Source organism: Taurulus bubalis (genome assembly GCF_910589615.1).
Source record: "Taurulus bubalis genome assembly, chromosome: 5".
NCBI lineage: Eukaryota > Metazoa > Chordata > Actinopteri > Perciformes > Cottidae > Taurulus > Taurulus bubalis.
This window is the reverse complement of record NC_136593.1, coordinates 9,390,514-9,407,264: the sequence shown is the minus strand read 5'-3', so window position 1 is coordinate 9,407,264 and position 16,751 is coordinate 9,390,514. Positions and strand designations below refer to the sequence as shown.

At 44.2% G+C, this 16,751-nt stretch overlaps 1 protein-coding gene across 1 annotated transcript in view; it reads left to right on the top strand.

Annotated features, from left to right (window-relative positions):
- The first annotated feature begins 9,036 nt into the window (after positions 1-9,036).
- cbfa2t2 (CBFA2/RUNX1 partner transcriptional co-repressor 2) overlaps positions 9,037-16,751 on the top strand; it is a 34,960-nt gene continuing 27,245 nt past the window's right edge. Inside the window, exon 1 of the mRNA XM_079218685.1 lies at positions 9,037-9,157. Within this exon, the coding sequence (XP_079074811.1) occupies positions 9,130-9,157 (28 nt within the window). The 5' untranslated portion in view covers positions 9,037-9,129. The remainder of the gene's footprint in view (positions 9,158-16,751) is intronic.

Sequence of the window (16,751 nt, the reverse complement as noted above, 5' to 3'; positions counted from 1 at the left end):
ACGGTGTTGACACACACACACACACACCCGCACACACACTCAAAGTTCAAAGAGCTTCTTGTTGAGTCCCTCCATTAATGAACTGTGTGCGGTCGAGTCACACATAATTAAGTTTTGATACGTTTTATTATTTATTTATTTCAAGCGCATTGAACCACCCGGGCTCAGATCACAGATCTCATTTGCAATGTGCCCAACAGACACACAATCGTTGCAGTGATATATATATATATATATAGACTGTCTGTCAGAAGGAAAATATAATGAATAGTGCTTCCAAAGCCAGATATTCATCTCCAGTATGAACTGTGCAGACAGAAAACATGCTTACCTAATTATAAAATGTAAAGAAATAATTGCAACTCATATGCACGGACTATGATCATTCTGGGCTGTGGCATAGACTGCTCTTTAGTTAAACCGCTTGTGGAAAATAAACCCTTCCAATCAATACACAGCACAATCTTAATAACAGGTATAGACGCAGGCGAGCATGGTGTTCTCTAAATGGTGGTCAGACGTCAGCTTTCATCCATAGAGGCACTAAATGAGTTGGCAGCACAGTTTATGAGCACTGAATCAATACTGGCCATGCACAGACACCAACCAACTGAATGGAGTTGCATTGAAGTAAGGAGAAAGACTTCAAGAGACAAAACAATATGTACTGTGTGTGTGTATATATATATATATATATATATATATATATATATATATATATATATATATATACTTTGTAATCATTTGCTAAGAAGCTAGTTTGCTGTTGCTTGTCTTTGAATTGGTGCACACCGAAGCTACTGATCTGAGAAGTCCTATACTCATGGCACAGAGCTTTGACCTAAGTCCTCCAAATCATATGGCAAACAAGATCTGTGCCTGGATTCTGATTATTTTCAGTTCACAAGACTACATATTAAATAACTTCCTCGAGCCAATTCCTATTTTTCTTCTTTATTTCCTTCTATCAGTCTGATCTATCAAGCAATTTGGTTTGCAATATTTATTTATCATGCATGAATAACATTGTGCGAACCTTTAGTTGTAACCTTTCAGTTTTTGTTTTCAATTATCTATAAAAACACAAAAAATGCTGTCTAATATACATTTTTGAAACTCATTTGTATAGTGAGCCATGATTTCAGCAGCAATACATGATGACAAATCCATTTTGGTGTTGGTCTTGACTCCGACGTGGATAAGTACTGCACTGTTTCAGTGACTCAGCAGAGGTGCACTTAATTGCGCAAAGTAGACATTAACAACATGTGTGAGTCACTGAAACAAGCTGATGAAGCAGTCCACGTTTCCCCATGCTTGAGTGCATCTGCAAGTCATCTGCCTGCAGCCCTTCAGCTGTGTGTGTGGCAGCCTGTGATGCATCTGCTTCACAGCAGGTGAAAAAACAAAGAAGTTCCAGCGTCCAAATTTAGAAGCGCACAGGGGCTACTGCTTCCTTAATGAAAACAAGTTTAAGACATTGACGGAAAGTTGCTCTCAACCCACGCAGATGGTTTAGATTGACATCTATTAACTGAACCTCCTTATAACACAGCTAAGCAGACACTACGCTCTGATCCAAACTTCTGCATTAATGTATAGTTGGCTGCTTTTAATGTTGAGATGTATAGTTGTATTTCTGTGCATAATTGATAATGCACAGACACACTGAATGCCCTGCTCAAAACAGGCTTTTTCAAATCTTTTGTCTCTCTCTAGTGGTCAAATTGTTGCATTACTTCAAGACGGATACAAATTCAAATGGCTTGACGCAAGGTTATCTTTTTGAATTTGAGGCAGAAAGGGATATTCAATATGTTCTGCCTTTTTTTGTTTGAAAATCTCTTCTGAGCATTTGTTAGTTATTGTGTAGTGCCAGTTTTATTGTAATAGACACAATAGAAATAAAAACAAATTGTCTCTTTTCTCTAAAACCAGACTGAAGAAGTGTCGTTCATGATGCCCTTTTCACAGATGGATTTTAATATATTCCATTTGTATATTAATCTCTTAAGTATAGATTAAATACAATTACTCTGCCATCAACTAAAACAACATCACACCACCGTAATCTGTTCCAGGATTAAATGCACCACGGTTATTACATTCATATATCCAACCATATGTCCAGTGAAAATGCATGCATATTAAACAAACAGCTCTGCATATAACTCAAGTCATGTAGGTTTTAAAGAAGTATTCATTTTTAAAACTCAAGGAGTTAAAGAGACCTTATTGTTTAATTAACTTTTTTAGTTTTTCATTCAGAAGACCTCTACTGCTCACGCCAAATGGGACACTATTCATGTGTATAATGTTTCATAGACCATGCAATCCTTTGGCAAAATACAAAAATAAGATATTGTAACTATAAGTGCTGCAGGTACATGTTAGGTTAACCAGCTGGTTTGATTGATTTATGAATGAATATTTGTTTCTGCTGAGCTTTTTAGCCTGTTTTCAGCAATGACAGAAAACACCGATGCTAAATCCACTGGTGCTACCTGCCCTACAGAAAATGTCAGACAAAGTTAGCGACAGCTAGTGAACACAGCAGAGCATTTACCTCACTTTCAACTGACATTTTGTTAACTAGCCATATAGGGAGTTAGTAAAAAAATATATGCGTAGGCAGATAAGGTTTCGTTAAAATAATATCAGCTAATTGTTGCGGTGTAGTGCCCCCTAGTGGCCATCAAAATACAAGATTCAGGCAGGGTGTCTCTTTTAAATGGGTTCTAATTACGCTGAACATGATGGCAAATCAATATATAAGCACTTTTTTTTTACGTCTCCCCATAAAATGTCACCACTGTTGTAAAACACTTTGTTCAGATAACACTTGCATGTATTTAGCACATCAGTAAAACAACACATATACAAACAGCTCAGCAACAATGAACAGGGGGCTTCTCCGACAGGGCTTGCCTGGAGCAGTGCATCTACCTAATGATGTTTAGCATTATGACGAAGCGTTTGACCATCTGACCTTTTGTCTATACATCTGTCAGTCTATTCCTTTGTGATGTGAATGGCAGGTGGCCAGTCTATCTTTCACAGTACCAGTCTGTAATATTTATTTTTTTCAAAGCTTTAGGGAATGGAACAACAGGATTTGTAAGGATCTCTCACAGACAAAAGAATATAATGGTCATCTCATGAGTTGATGTAATGCACTTTTCATATGGAATCTTATGTACCGTGTGGATAGTGAAACATGTATTTGCTAGATTTTACATTACAAACAAGAACGATTATCTAATAAAATGAGGCACTTTTATACATTTGACCGCGCAGCAGTATTTTAAATATTTTAAATGATCTCCACCTTGACCAATAACAACATTAAAATGATACCTACACATTAATGAATCGATCATATTAATCCAATTATATAAATATAAATACATTAGGTACTTTAGTACATTTTGTTGCAAGTACTTTTAAAGTAAGATTTTGAATGCAGGATTTTTCCGTGAAACAATATTTTGCAGTGAGGTAGTTTACTTAAGTCGGAAATCTGAATACTTCTTCCACCACTGCAAAAAGCTGTAATTAAATTAAGTGAAAATGTAAATGAAATATAACAGAATACGGATGACAAAGAATGCAAAGGATAAGTAGAGGTTTTGCAACAGATAACTTGATTCCCACGAGAAAAAAATGATCCATTACGTTTATTCTTTTATTTATCCATTTGCATTTTACCATAATGAAAGAAAGGAAACGATCTTTACTTTTTATTTGTGGGAATATTTAGGGTTTATGGGCTGCACTCAGGTTATTACAGTGGTTGTTTAAACGTTAGAAATGCTGAATAAAGTTTGTATTTCTATTAAATCAATTAAATCAAGTTAAAAATGATTTTAAAACCCCTCATTTATGTTATGGTCCACAAACGGTAATGTACACATGACATTCACACAACTGAATACACTCCAACCCCCACTTGCCGTCCTCACCCCCGGGTTCAATCAGCCACATATATGCATGTCTCAACTCCCCAAAGACAGTGGACAGTTGGGGTGGCCTGCTGATTAATTTCAACCTCCCCAAACCCCCTCTTCCCTCTGCCTCCTCCTGCTATCCTCCAACCATCCCTGCATCCCTCCATCTATCCCTCCCCTTCTCCGCAAAGGGCAACAGCTCCAGAGGTCTACCATATGGGCCAGTGTCTGAGCGGCTGACTGCCTGCAGCTTGCGTGTGTGTGTGTGTGTGTGTGTGTGTGTGTGTGTGTGTGTGTGTGTGTGTGTGATTCAAGCCTGTTCTGACTGTTAGCCTGCCCCACCTGTTCCTCTGTAACAACAGACCAGACCCTCTCCACTTCAGGCCGCCCAGGACAGGCTGCTGGATAGATAGACGAACAGGCCGCGGACAAAAAGATAAATAGATTGAGAGGAAGCCAGGGAGAGATGTGCAGATGTGACAGTCGGGGTTTTGAAAAGATTTCAATCAAACGTGACAGTCACATGAGCGACGAGCAGCTGCAAATCGTATTATTGATAAGCACCTGCCGAGCCATTGGAAGAGTCACCGGAAATATGGTCAAAACGAGGTGATAGGGGAGAAATAGATCAGGGTCAAAAGACAGAAAAAAACACACAGATGGATGGACTTCATATAAAAGACAAAGAGATGAGCAGACGATAACGGATTAAAAAAAGAACTGGAATAATTTATTCTCAAAATATGAATGACAGGCTGTGCAGCGAACAGACTGCGGTAGACAGACACACCACGGTGTTCCCCAAACACCCGAGGACACAGGATAATAATGAATGAGAACTCGGGGGTGATAATGAGAGGTCAAACAGAAGAATACGTCTCGGGCTTGTACACCTGTGGCCCACCTTCTGCCATCTAAACCGCCCAGCGACCATTTTGTTTTAACCCTCACCACGTTCAGTTACTCTCATTATAACCTACTGAATAATGTAAAGGTATATATGCATGAGGGATCCAAAGCGAGGGAGAGGGGACAGGGCTGAGGGATGGAAGGATCTACATAATAGGGCTATCTCTCCATCTGGCCATGTGTTTATAATCTTCCCCTCCTCCTTTTTAATACCAATCTATCTGTTTGTCTGACAGACCCAACGCCCCGTCGGCAAACGTCCCAAAACTATTTTGCTCTCGCTAATGCCGCCGCGCTCTATCTACACAGTCTGCACAATCTGCCCTATTTAGTGCAGCGAAGACTGCGACTGTGTATCAGTGGGAACGCACGCGTGTTCGTCTCTATCTGTGCATTTCAGTGTCCGTCTGTTTGAGCTGACGTTAGCGCTTTGCAGCCCCGGGAGAATTAACCAGGCGTCTGCCGTCCTGACCCCGTTGACTCCGACCGTCCTGGGCTCAGCTGATACGCGTGCCGCGTGGCCCCCGACATGAGGGGGGACAAAAAAAGCAGGAGGAGTAGGAGGAGGCCGAGGACAGAAGGACCAGCAGGCAATGAATGATTATGATGACTAGGGCCATCTTGCTGGCCTCAGACCCCCCCACTCCCCCTTCCCAGCAGAAACCCTGGCCTTGGCCCTGGCTCCCACATGGATGAGCGATCTGGTTCGGGTCAGCGTGGGTGAAGTGTCATCACCGGGCAGGGTCTGGTCTGTCAGCTGTTGGGGATGACAGGAGGAAAGGAGGGGAGAGCGGAGCGGAGCGGAGTAGAGGAGGGATGTGCGTAGTAGCGTATGAGGGCAGGGAAGACGTACACAAATAGGGGGGTAGGAATTAAATAATGAAAAGATAATTGGCGAGGAGAGGGAAATCGTGAAAAGCCAACAGAGGGAATAAGAAGGTAGGCGCAGGGGGACCAATAATATTGGATGGAGCAGGCTGAAACAATGGATAATAGGGAACAGGTTTTGTGGAGGTGTCATATCTGCCAGGCCTTATGCAACAACCTACAGGGCTCACACAGATGGCACGACTGCTGAGAAAGTAGGGTAAACAGTCCCGGCTAATGACTTGCCCCATCTTGACTCGGTACAGTGAAGTGAAAGAGCAAATAACCGGGGAAAACATTCCCTCGCGGGGATTAAGAATCTGTCAGGTTAACCACTGGAGAGGGCAAGTGAGCCGCGCTGTACTCGTAAAGGGTAAACGTGTGGGCTCATATATTCATGGCATCTTTTCACGATATTGTTGGCACCGTCGGCTCGCTTCAAGGCAGTGATTAACTCGGCACATTGAGCAGAGAGGAGGGGCGGCGAGTCCACAGTGGATGGGTAGAAAGATCTGCAGGTTCGCCACAGCAAAATACAGAGTGATTGTACACATAGAGAAGAAAAGCGCAGGTTTTATGACAATTTTGCTCACAGCGAGAAGTACAACTTATTATTATTTTCCCTGTGGAACATATATTTCTAGTCTTTTAGTGTCCTTGAAATAGCACAGCGACACCAATTTGTGTGTTCCCTTAAAATAGATGGTGCTTGAAAATTGGTGATAGCTAATATCAGCTACCTAGCTAGTACCCAGCTATGTAGCTGCTAAATTCTCCATTATATTCAGCAGCTAGTTACAAACTCTGTCCATCCTCGGTGCTGGGCAGCCGGCCCACAATGGATTATAGCTGCTTTAATTTGTCCTCATGAAGAAGTATACTGTTGCCCGGTGACATTTCATACACACAGGACATCTTCCGTTATTATGGAAGGAACTTTTGCTTCGAAAGTGGCCGCAATGCCTCGCACTTTAGTGAGCGCATGAGAATTCGTGGGGATTATGGGGAGAGGGTTACATCTTGTAATATCACTTTGCTGCAGCTCAGTGTAGGATATACGTTCAGACACTCAGCCAGTAGGTCAGGTCAGCTGATTTGCTGCGTAACAGTCCTGCTGGTGTGATTAAAGGAGCTGTGACAAAGACGCTGAAAGGCGATGAAGGGGGGCCACTGGCCAGCTGTCACACAGAGCGACCATAATGGCCACCGTCTGAGCCCGTTTCTTCTTTGACTTCAGCCTCCTGCTAACTGACTAGTCATCTCTTTGTTAACCTGTCACTGAGCTTGTTGACAAGATGAGTTAGATGGGACATTGTTGTCACAATCAAAAGGTTTGCTCTGGATTGATGCATTGTGTCAGATTCACTGAATACATGTAGGTTTAAATTACACCAATGGATGTACACGTTTGAAGTAATACAAATAATCATGCTGTGATACAAAAATTGGTTATTTGAAATAAGAATTGGGTCTGAATTGGAGTGCTCTGGTATAGTTCATGCATGCACAGAGGTCATTTAAAAGCCACATATCCTGTACACTGTCTAATTATGTACAACCATAATGTAACTCAAAGGCAGGTGACCCATATAAATAGGGTCTGGTGTTCTTTCTGCATGAACCCCTGCTGATTCTTTGCGGTGTGCTTCCCAATACCTTAACTCCCCTCCCCCCACACAAACTTTCTACAGCCTTCTCTTGCATTACATATGTGGGACTTCGTTTTCTTCTGTCAGTATCTCTTTGAGACCTCAACTCTGGACTGTAGTTTCACACTTTTGTCTAGTTCCTGACGAATCAAAACTGATTTTTCATGATTGCATTTCAATTAATGCTCAAGATGATACATTTATCGCAAGATTTTAAAGCAGGGATGGGACTCAAAACTCAAAACCAGTTCCATTTCATAAGTAAGAAAACTTATATGAAAACAACCTGAATTTGAAGAATTAGCATTTGTTGGTTCAATTCATTGCTTATAAGATTACATTTGAGGATGCACAACTGTGTCTCTAAGTGTTCAAACAATCACTCAAGAATGGATCATGGTAAACAAATTGGTTTGATTTAAGCAGGTATCTGACCATGTGTTGTTGGAAATATCATGTAATTTCTCCCGCCTTCATTGATTGTGTGGAAAAAAAGCACAGTCAGCAAGCGTGGGGACACTGACACAGCAAGTGGTGACTTTTAGCTTCTGCGTCACCAGCCCGTATCCCCCCATCCTGAACTGGTGCTCCACATCAAAACAATTAGTGGCCCTTGGTCCTCTAGCTTTACCCAAAACAATGGGGAGTGGGGGTGACCGGTGTTCTCCACATGCACAGAGGCGGTAGCGGATGGCTCCTTGGCTCTTCTATAGCAGGAGCAGTAGGTAATGACTCCTGCCTGCCACCGTGGACCTTAATTTGTTATTGTAGCAGAGCAGCTGTGCAGCATGCTGCAGGAGAGCAGGTGGCAGCCTGGCAGGAGTGGAGGATGGGGGGCTGGAGGGGGAGGACAGGAGGGAGGAGGACGGAGCGTGTGGCATATGTGGGTGGCTGTATGGGGGGGGTTGGAAATATGATGGTGGATGTTTGCATTGGGGGTGGTATAGCTCACAATCTTCTCAGCCAGCGACCAAATATTATGCTTGTAAAGAAGAGTAGCATGGCAGACTCTGGATGGAGTCCAGATAAGTGTGTGTGTTTTCTGGTTTATGAAGCCCAACAGATGAAGCATGCACCAAATATTGAACTTTTGTTTTTAACTTCATTCGTGGTTACACTGTGCAACATTTTAAATCATAATTTGCACCTGAAGTGCCTCAATTTATCCAAGTTCAATCCATCATTTGTAGTTCCACAGGCTCTGCCTGTCTTTGCTTGTTGCAATGACACCTTCAGGAGGCATTCCAGGCTGCAGTCCGAGGCTATACGAAAAACTAAATCAATACGGCAACAACAAGTCGAGGTCATAAACGACTTTGCTCGAGGCAATGGAAGTGTGTCTGCTGTGAGGATTATGTGAGCTGAGCTCTGGCGTCCCATTGTTGCCGCTCGAGAGTTAATCATTACAGAGACAACGTTTCCCCGCTGCACACGGCGCGTTATTGGCGTTCTGCTTTAAACGCGCACAATTAGCCCCGCCCACTCAACTACCCACGGCCGCGCCGTCGCAGAGAATAGATACCTGGTGCCGTGTGCTCAACCGGATCGATCGTCTCCGGTAGTATTTCCTTCCACCATATTCATTTAAAAAAATATTATTATTTTTTAACGTGTTTTAATAAACCACCCCCGTCGGGTAGAAACCGTAGGACTTGGAGGGGGGGAAAAAGAAGAAGAAGAAAAAAAAGCCTGATCGTGCCAGCCATCATTCTGCAAAGAGGAAGACAACTCCGAAAAAATAAAACATTAGGAGGAGGATGGTCGGAATGCCCAGTCCTTTAAACTGTAAGTAGCCTTTAAATTGTGCCTAAAATGAAGCTTCGCACGACTTGGGTTACTTTTACCTGACGTCATGTATCCACAGGTGCGTAAGGAGCACCTGCACGCGATAACACGCCGTGCTGAGTCGAAACAACCCGTATGCGCGCGATCCCATTTTCTTTTTTTTATTATGTTAAGTCTTTGCCTCGTAATGAGCCCATATATCGAGGCTACATAATGCGCACTCTATTATTTTCAGATTCCTCTCCCAGAGCAGTCTTCAGACCTTTTGAATGTGTTACTTCAGATCATATCCAATCATTATAATAAGCAAACAAAAACTCCGTCATCCCTTTGTCCGCCGAGATCTTACGCTCATTAGGATCCATTGAAGAGTGAGAATAAACTATGCATAACACGCACTCTAGTGGATGCATTATCCTTTATATAGCCCCCACAAGACAGCTATTATGCTCCCATTTGATTGAAAAGTAGCTTTCGGGTTTGTGTGTCTATTCAGTAGAGGATTTGGAGCCCTTAATCCACCAGGCAAAGTTTTTTTCTTCTTCTCTCTCCCTCTCTCTCCTTCCACCATCTGGACTTTTTAAGACAAAAACACCAGGCGGTGTGAAACCAGGCTGGGGCTGCTGCTTGGTGCCAGGAGGAGGTTTTTCCCTTTTTTGTCTGTATTTTTTGTTGTTGCCTGCTTTACATCAGGGTTCAATAGTACAGTCCTGCAATATAAGTGGGGTCAGCTGGGCCCGGGTGCAGGACTGTAGGCCTCCTTGTGTCACTGCGACTCCCCTCAGGACTCCAACCGGTCCCTCTTCTCCCCACAGAGAAACAAATAACCGCATGACAAAAGAGATGACTGTGATGCTGATGCTGATGATGATGATGATGATGATGTGTGATGGTGATGATGGTGATTGGGCAATTGCCACCAGGGAGCAGCAGAGTGTGTACTGTAATACACAACTGTAAACATGATGGATTCTGGAAAGCAATTTGTGTTTTGGAAAACTTGGTTCGGACTTTCGCCCACAAAAGAATATGTGTTCTTCTGTTTTTACCGTAACCGTTGTTTAGTTTGGGTAATTCGACGCTTTTGCAGAAAGCTAAAGAGCCCTCTGGGAAGCTGAGATGCTGTGTGTGTGTGTGTGTGTGTGTGTGTGTGTGTGTGTGTGTGTGTGTGTGTGTGTGTGTGTGTGTGTGTGTGTGTACACACGCTGGGAGAAAATGTGTTAAAGAGCATGTAGGCCCAACATTGCTCACACTAGTCAATCATTTCCATTCACCACTGATTCAATTAGCCCTACTTGAAAACATGTGGATAATTTGGAACCCCTGATAATTTTCCCTTTTCCCGTCTTTTCTTTGGGGTGGGTTATGAGTCAGATTCCGATCCTCTGACATTAAAAGGGGAAATAAACGACAAAGGGGCCCTGCAGGTTTGCATTAGAGACCTAATTGGTTTTGGCTTGAGTGGGCTGTTAGCGTTGCCAGACGTGGGCCTTTTGTGTTTTGCCATGTGGGAGAATTTGCCTGTGCTGGAGGTAGAGAGAGGAGCCTGTGGATCTTCTTTGAGTCATTACTGCACAGTTTTCTCTGTGTGTGTGTGTGCGTGTGTGTGTGTGTGTGTGTGTGTAGGTGATGTGTCATTTCAGGTACGTCTGTGGAGAAAGTACTCAAAATGCTGCATGTTTTTCTGTCGCCGCAAATGCTGGTCTCTGCGTGTTGCTGTGTGTCATGCCTGCGCTTGGCTGTGTTTTTGTTATATGCGTGTGTTTGTGTGTGTCAGGCTGCGAGCCCAGTATCCTTCTCGCTCCCTCTGGTCTCTGCGTGGGTCTTTCCCACCAGCACTACCACCTGTTAGTGTTTTACTCGGGGGGGCCCAAGGGCCACAATGACTGCAGAACCTTCCAGATTTCCTCATCAAGCTCATCAGATCGGCTCCCTTGCCTCAGACCGGGCTCCCATTTCCTATCACAGGACGGATCTGAGTCCCCGGTGCCGTTCAGCTGAGTCGAGATGGTGCGCAGTGGAACCAGTTGGAGCCAAGTTCAATTTATGACTCATGAGCAACAACATTTTTATTCAGTGTGCTGCACTGCTGGAACGCACTTAAGTGTTTGCAAAATGTGGTTTTAGTGGGAAAGGAGACATTTAAACGCTGAATTTATGGGGTCACTGTGTTGCCCAGTGCTCCACATGTGAGAACCACAACAACGAATCCGGCATCTTCTGTTTGAGTAATAATACTATGTGACCAAATATTTAAACAGTTTGCATGTGCCACGTATCTACTGTTAAGGATTGCATGCTGCGAAATTCGAAGATTTAAATTAACCCTAATTGTAATGAAATGTTCATACCCAATGGCAGGAAGAGGACATATGTTATCTCTGCAACCTATGATCAAGTTCCCTTGTGTTGAAGCCCAAACCACTGCAAAGAGCATCATCAGTCCTTTCAAACAGATAGGATTTGTCATGTTCCGTGTTTCATGAGACATCTGAGTTGTCTGTCTCATTGTCTGTTTCCAATTGAGCACACTGTGTTCCCCCTGTCTGTTACTTCAGACAGTGTGGCAACCTGAAGCAAAGCTTTAAAAGAAGAGATGAGTGACCGAACAGTTAAAGGGAAGGGGGAGAGAAGGGGACTAGAAAGGGATTAACTGTCAGGGAGAATGTGAGGCTAATTGAAACCAGTTTTGCACAGCTGTTTCTTGTTGCCGCACGGCACTGCACAGAGGGGCTGGGAGGATAGGATCCAGATGTGATCTTGCGCCAAAGCATCACCCGCCAATAACAATCCTCCGAATACCAGCCGTACAGGAGACGAGGGCTATTAGAGTGTCCGTGCTCGCCCACCTCCTGACAAAACATCACTTCTCCGCCTTTGAAAGATAAACCAGCTCTGCGCTTTTCCACTGGTGATTGCAGGCCTCGGCTCGGCTCCCTCGCGTTGTTAACACTGTCATTTTGTCGTACTGCCAGCCGCCGACGTGGCCCCTGTATTCAGGTGTCAGTTGGCAGCGTAAACATCGCTCTGACACATTTGACTATTGCAAAAAGACGTCTCTGCGGTTTGAGAAGGGGTTTTGCATATTTTGTCACATGGCTTTTGAAACATTCAGCAAAATGGGATAAAGGCCTCTTTTGTGTGTTTCGTTTAAATCATCAGAGAGAGAGAGAGAAAAAAAGCATGTATCCTTTATCGGGATGGGGGGGCGCAAAGGTCCCAGGATTGTGTGCAGGCATTTATTCGGTCTTCTACTCTTAAGTGGAGGGACATTGGCTGGGAACAAAAGGGCCCAGTCACTTCAGAGTGAATCAGAATGATCAGGCAAAAAAAAAGAAGGCCCCCCTTTTCATCATTTCTCACTTGTCCCAGACAAAGAAGAGTTACCATTGGTTCCCCCTTTTCTCCACGCCTTCGGTTTCTCAAGCGCTTTTTTCTCACCTCCTGTTTCTGTCTGACGTTCGGCCTCCCTCCAGCCATCCCTCTTTGTTCCCCGTCTCTCTGTCCTCATTCCTTTTCCGTCTCCATTCATCTGCCCCTGAACCCGCTCTCCATCCCTGCTCACCTCATTTCGGCCGCCACGCAGAGAGTCCTGCAGCTGGCCCGTCACCGCGCCGAGGAAAGCCGACATCCAGCTGCGTATGAGCTCTCATTGAAGACTCTGGAATAGAAGTCTCAGTTCATGGTTTAACAAGATATAGTCAATATCACACTTATTAACCCTTTCCATTTGTCATTTCCCTCTTCATTTTAGAATGTTTCATAAGATGTATTCATGTTATTATATATGCATTACATTGTAATCCCTTAATCTTATTTTTTTTCTTATTATTTTGATAATAAATAAAAATTCAGTAAATCATATCTATATGTATTTGTTGAAGTTTGTTTTAAAAACTAGGAGGAAGTTATTGATTAAACACTGGAATTGGATCGGTACTCACTATTGCCCAAAGCTCGGGTATCTCTATCGGGACTAAACAAAGTCGAGCCACTCACCTTTTTCTTTTGCCAGGAATATTTCTATAATTAATAGCCGAAACACGTGTAATATGTATGCCAAGCGCATACATTTTTTGACTGCTTCACGTCCTGACAGATAAAAAGAAGATAAAATATGATCCGTGGCCTTGGCCTACTCTCACTTTATCAGACACACACACACACACACACACACACACACACACACACACACACACACACACACACACACACACACACACACACACACAGTAACTGCAACAGAGGATCCTATAAGTCTATATCAGTCCCGAGCTCTCAAGAGTCAGTGTTATGATTGGTGTGAATCTTGTCAAGTTCACCTCATCTGTCCCGTCTCTGATTTCACTCCTGCTGGGCCTCGCGCTGTCAGAACGGGACCGGCTCTCTTGCTGCGGCACGTACACTCACGATGCACTCCGCCTGCTCTTGCTCCCAGGGTGGAATGTGCTCTGTGTGCTGTTGTTTATGTGTCTTGTCCTCAGCTGGTGTCTCTGCTTGTTGTCTTTGCTGGTTGTGTTCTAGCGGAGCGCTGTAGCGACATGTTGTCCCCGCGGTGGGTCTGCGGAGCAACAAGCCGAGCAGGTGCTGCCACAGGCTGCTGTTGTTCTGGTCGGAATTGTTTTGTACCGTTCGATGACCATTTTGAAGACGAGCAGGTTTAGTTTGATAGTTATGTCTTGAAAGAAAAAAATAAAATGGAACAGGTAAAGCTGTAAATTCACTCCGTCTCAATTACACACATATTGAGAATTGTATTGCAACATTGACAAGCCCAAACATCCCTGAGGCTTCACCTTGGGAAATGCCGTGGGTGTGTGTGTGTGTGTGTGTGTGTGTGTGTGTGTGTGTGTGTGTGTGTGTGTGTGTGTCTGTGAACAGAGCCAGCCGTTTTCTTCCTTCAGCTTTAATTGAGCCCTTCAGAAACCTAAAAAAGTATGACGCGCGCGCATAAACACACACACAGTGAGTGCAGCCCGGAGGCTCTATCTCTGCCGGGCCAGGTGTTCCCGGCTCCGCTGCCAGATGAACCACCTGCAGATCACAGGTGTGCTATTGCCAGGGAAGAGAACAACACAGCTGCTCCTACAGCCTCGGGGAGAGAAAAAAAGGGAGATTTGGAAGGTTTATATAGAATGAGTCGCTGGTCGCATGAAGCTTCTCTCACACACACACACACAACAGGCAAAAGTACAAAGTATGAAGTAACATTATATTGCAGGTGGTTATGCCATCGCCTGCCTTTCAGTAAAGACGACTTTCCTTTTCGTAGCCTGCTGGCGATGTGCTTTTAATTAAAGCAGCTCGGTGTGATGGCTTCCACAAGAGTGGGCTTTGTTGTGAACCTTGACGTCGCATGCTATCATAATACAATTCATATTAGAAAGACATCCACTCTCTTAAGGCTTCTCTGTTTTGCCCTTGAGTGCAAGACACATCAAGTCAAGCTGCTAAAACTGATCAGTTCTCTGGTTATGAATGGTGAAGCGAATGCAGATGTGCTTTACACTTTCATTCTTTCAAATGGCCATCACAGGGTGACTCCTATGGCTGCAAAAAGAAGTCAGATTGTATAGAAGCCTATGTGAGAATTACTATATTTCTTACTTGATTTTATCAGCTCAGTAAACATTGTAAACATGGGTTTATGGTCTCAAATCTTCACGTCTTCTTCAATACAGCAGGTTTAGTAAAGTGTGTTCCTCTTTTACGATAAAGCAAGATTATGTTGCTACCTTGTGATTGACAGGTTGCTATCAAGGAGGACGTTTTACTCCGTGTTTGAACTTGAACTCTTTCACAGTGTGTTTTCAGTTCATGAATGTTAAATGTCACATTTAGGTCACCTAAAAAAATCTTATTCTACTTAGTTCCACCCTTTCATCTCACTTCTGGTTGGAAAAAAACAATGTGGTGGCTGCCAAATACCAAGATGATGAAAAGGTCGAACTCGAGGTTTAAACCCGTCGTCAACGAGCCAATGGGTGATGTCACGGTGACAACGCCCACTTCTTATGCCCAGTCTATGGTTTGTCTTAAGGTGTCACCCTCGAACAAGATGTGAATAACATATAAATGATGTGATTAAAATGTCAGTTTTGGACTATGATTAATTCCCAATAAAAAAAAAGTGGCAAAGTCACAAATCTTTTACTGGCCAGCTGGGAACAATACACAGTGGGTCTACTGTCATTAAGTCAAAGCCTGTTGTACTAAGAGGAATGTCCAGTGCGCTACTCACTGTGTGTGTGTGTGTGCTGGTTCACATCTTAGCGAGCACCATCTCTTTTAACACACAACTTCTCCCGAACCTAAAGTTGTTTATGAGCACTCTTCATTTTTATGTGCCAACAATTGGGTGAGGCTGGCAAGTTCTGATGCGCGGTATCATTTTCCAATTAGTGAAATTGCAGCATTTAAAGGTTTTAAACTGCGAGTGCCATGGGTGGATATCCCCGACAGCGTATCTGGTACATAAGTTAAACAAGAGAGCGGCTGGGGAGACTTTGAAAAGTGCGCTGGTTGTTGAATATCGTTTAAGGGGAGTTATTGGTGAGAAGGGTTTGGCGTCTGGCTACGTACTTGGCCTCCTTGTGTGGAAACTTTAGGAAGATGCAGCCAAGTGAGCATGAGACCCACCACTCATAAATTTTAAGCACACATGCAGCCACTCGCTCATTCTCTCTCTCTCTTTCTCATACCAACACACTAACACACTCACTTTCCCTTTCGCTCATAAAACTCTCTCTCCCGTTCTCTCTCGTACCCCCACTTCTTATATTTACCCGTCTCTATTTGTCCCCGTCTTGTGTTTATACACACACACTCACACACACACTCGCTGCGCCCTGAGAGCAGCCGTGTGTCTCCCCTCTGTGTGCCGAGTGTAACAGGAGATCTGAGGGTTTTCCGTGGGTGAGTAGGCGGGTCAGACCTTACTTAAACTAATGGCTCCCAGCAGTGTTGAATAGCCAGACACACTGGAGCCGAGGCCTGAGGTTTTGGAATGCCACCGCCGGCTCAATGCCTGCCTTTCATCGGCACAGAGTGAGGGAGAAAAAGAGAGGGAGAAAATGAGAGAGCGAAGGGGGAGGAGGAGGAGAGAAGGGAGAATACGGGACCCATTTGTTTTGGGTGATATGGGGATGCCTGAAAAGGAGGGCACAATAGTCGTGGGATGGATGGACGGGGGTGAGCGGGGGGAGGGCAAGGGCGGGTCGGTGGACTGTGGGGAAAGAGGGGAGGCGTGTTTGGGGCCCGTGGGATGTCAGGAGGGGGTAAAGTACCAGTCGGTGGTTGTTTTGTATCAGACCCCCCCTCTCTGACCAGCCACCCATTTGTCCTCGGAATGAGTTGTGAATGAGTCTCGTGGTTTTGAACTCAGGCCATGTCCAAATGTACGCAGACGGCCCTCCATCTTAACTACGTCAGCATTGTTGACCAACAAAAACATAGAGATGCTGTAGGATGCGCCGTAAAAAGGGAATCGCGGCCGGTTTACCGTCATCTTGTCGCCTCAGCAACTTCGCTTACTACTCGTACTCGGGTTTTGATGAGCCCGCTCGGTGCTCGTTCTTGTGCTGCATGAGGATGC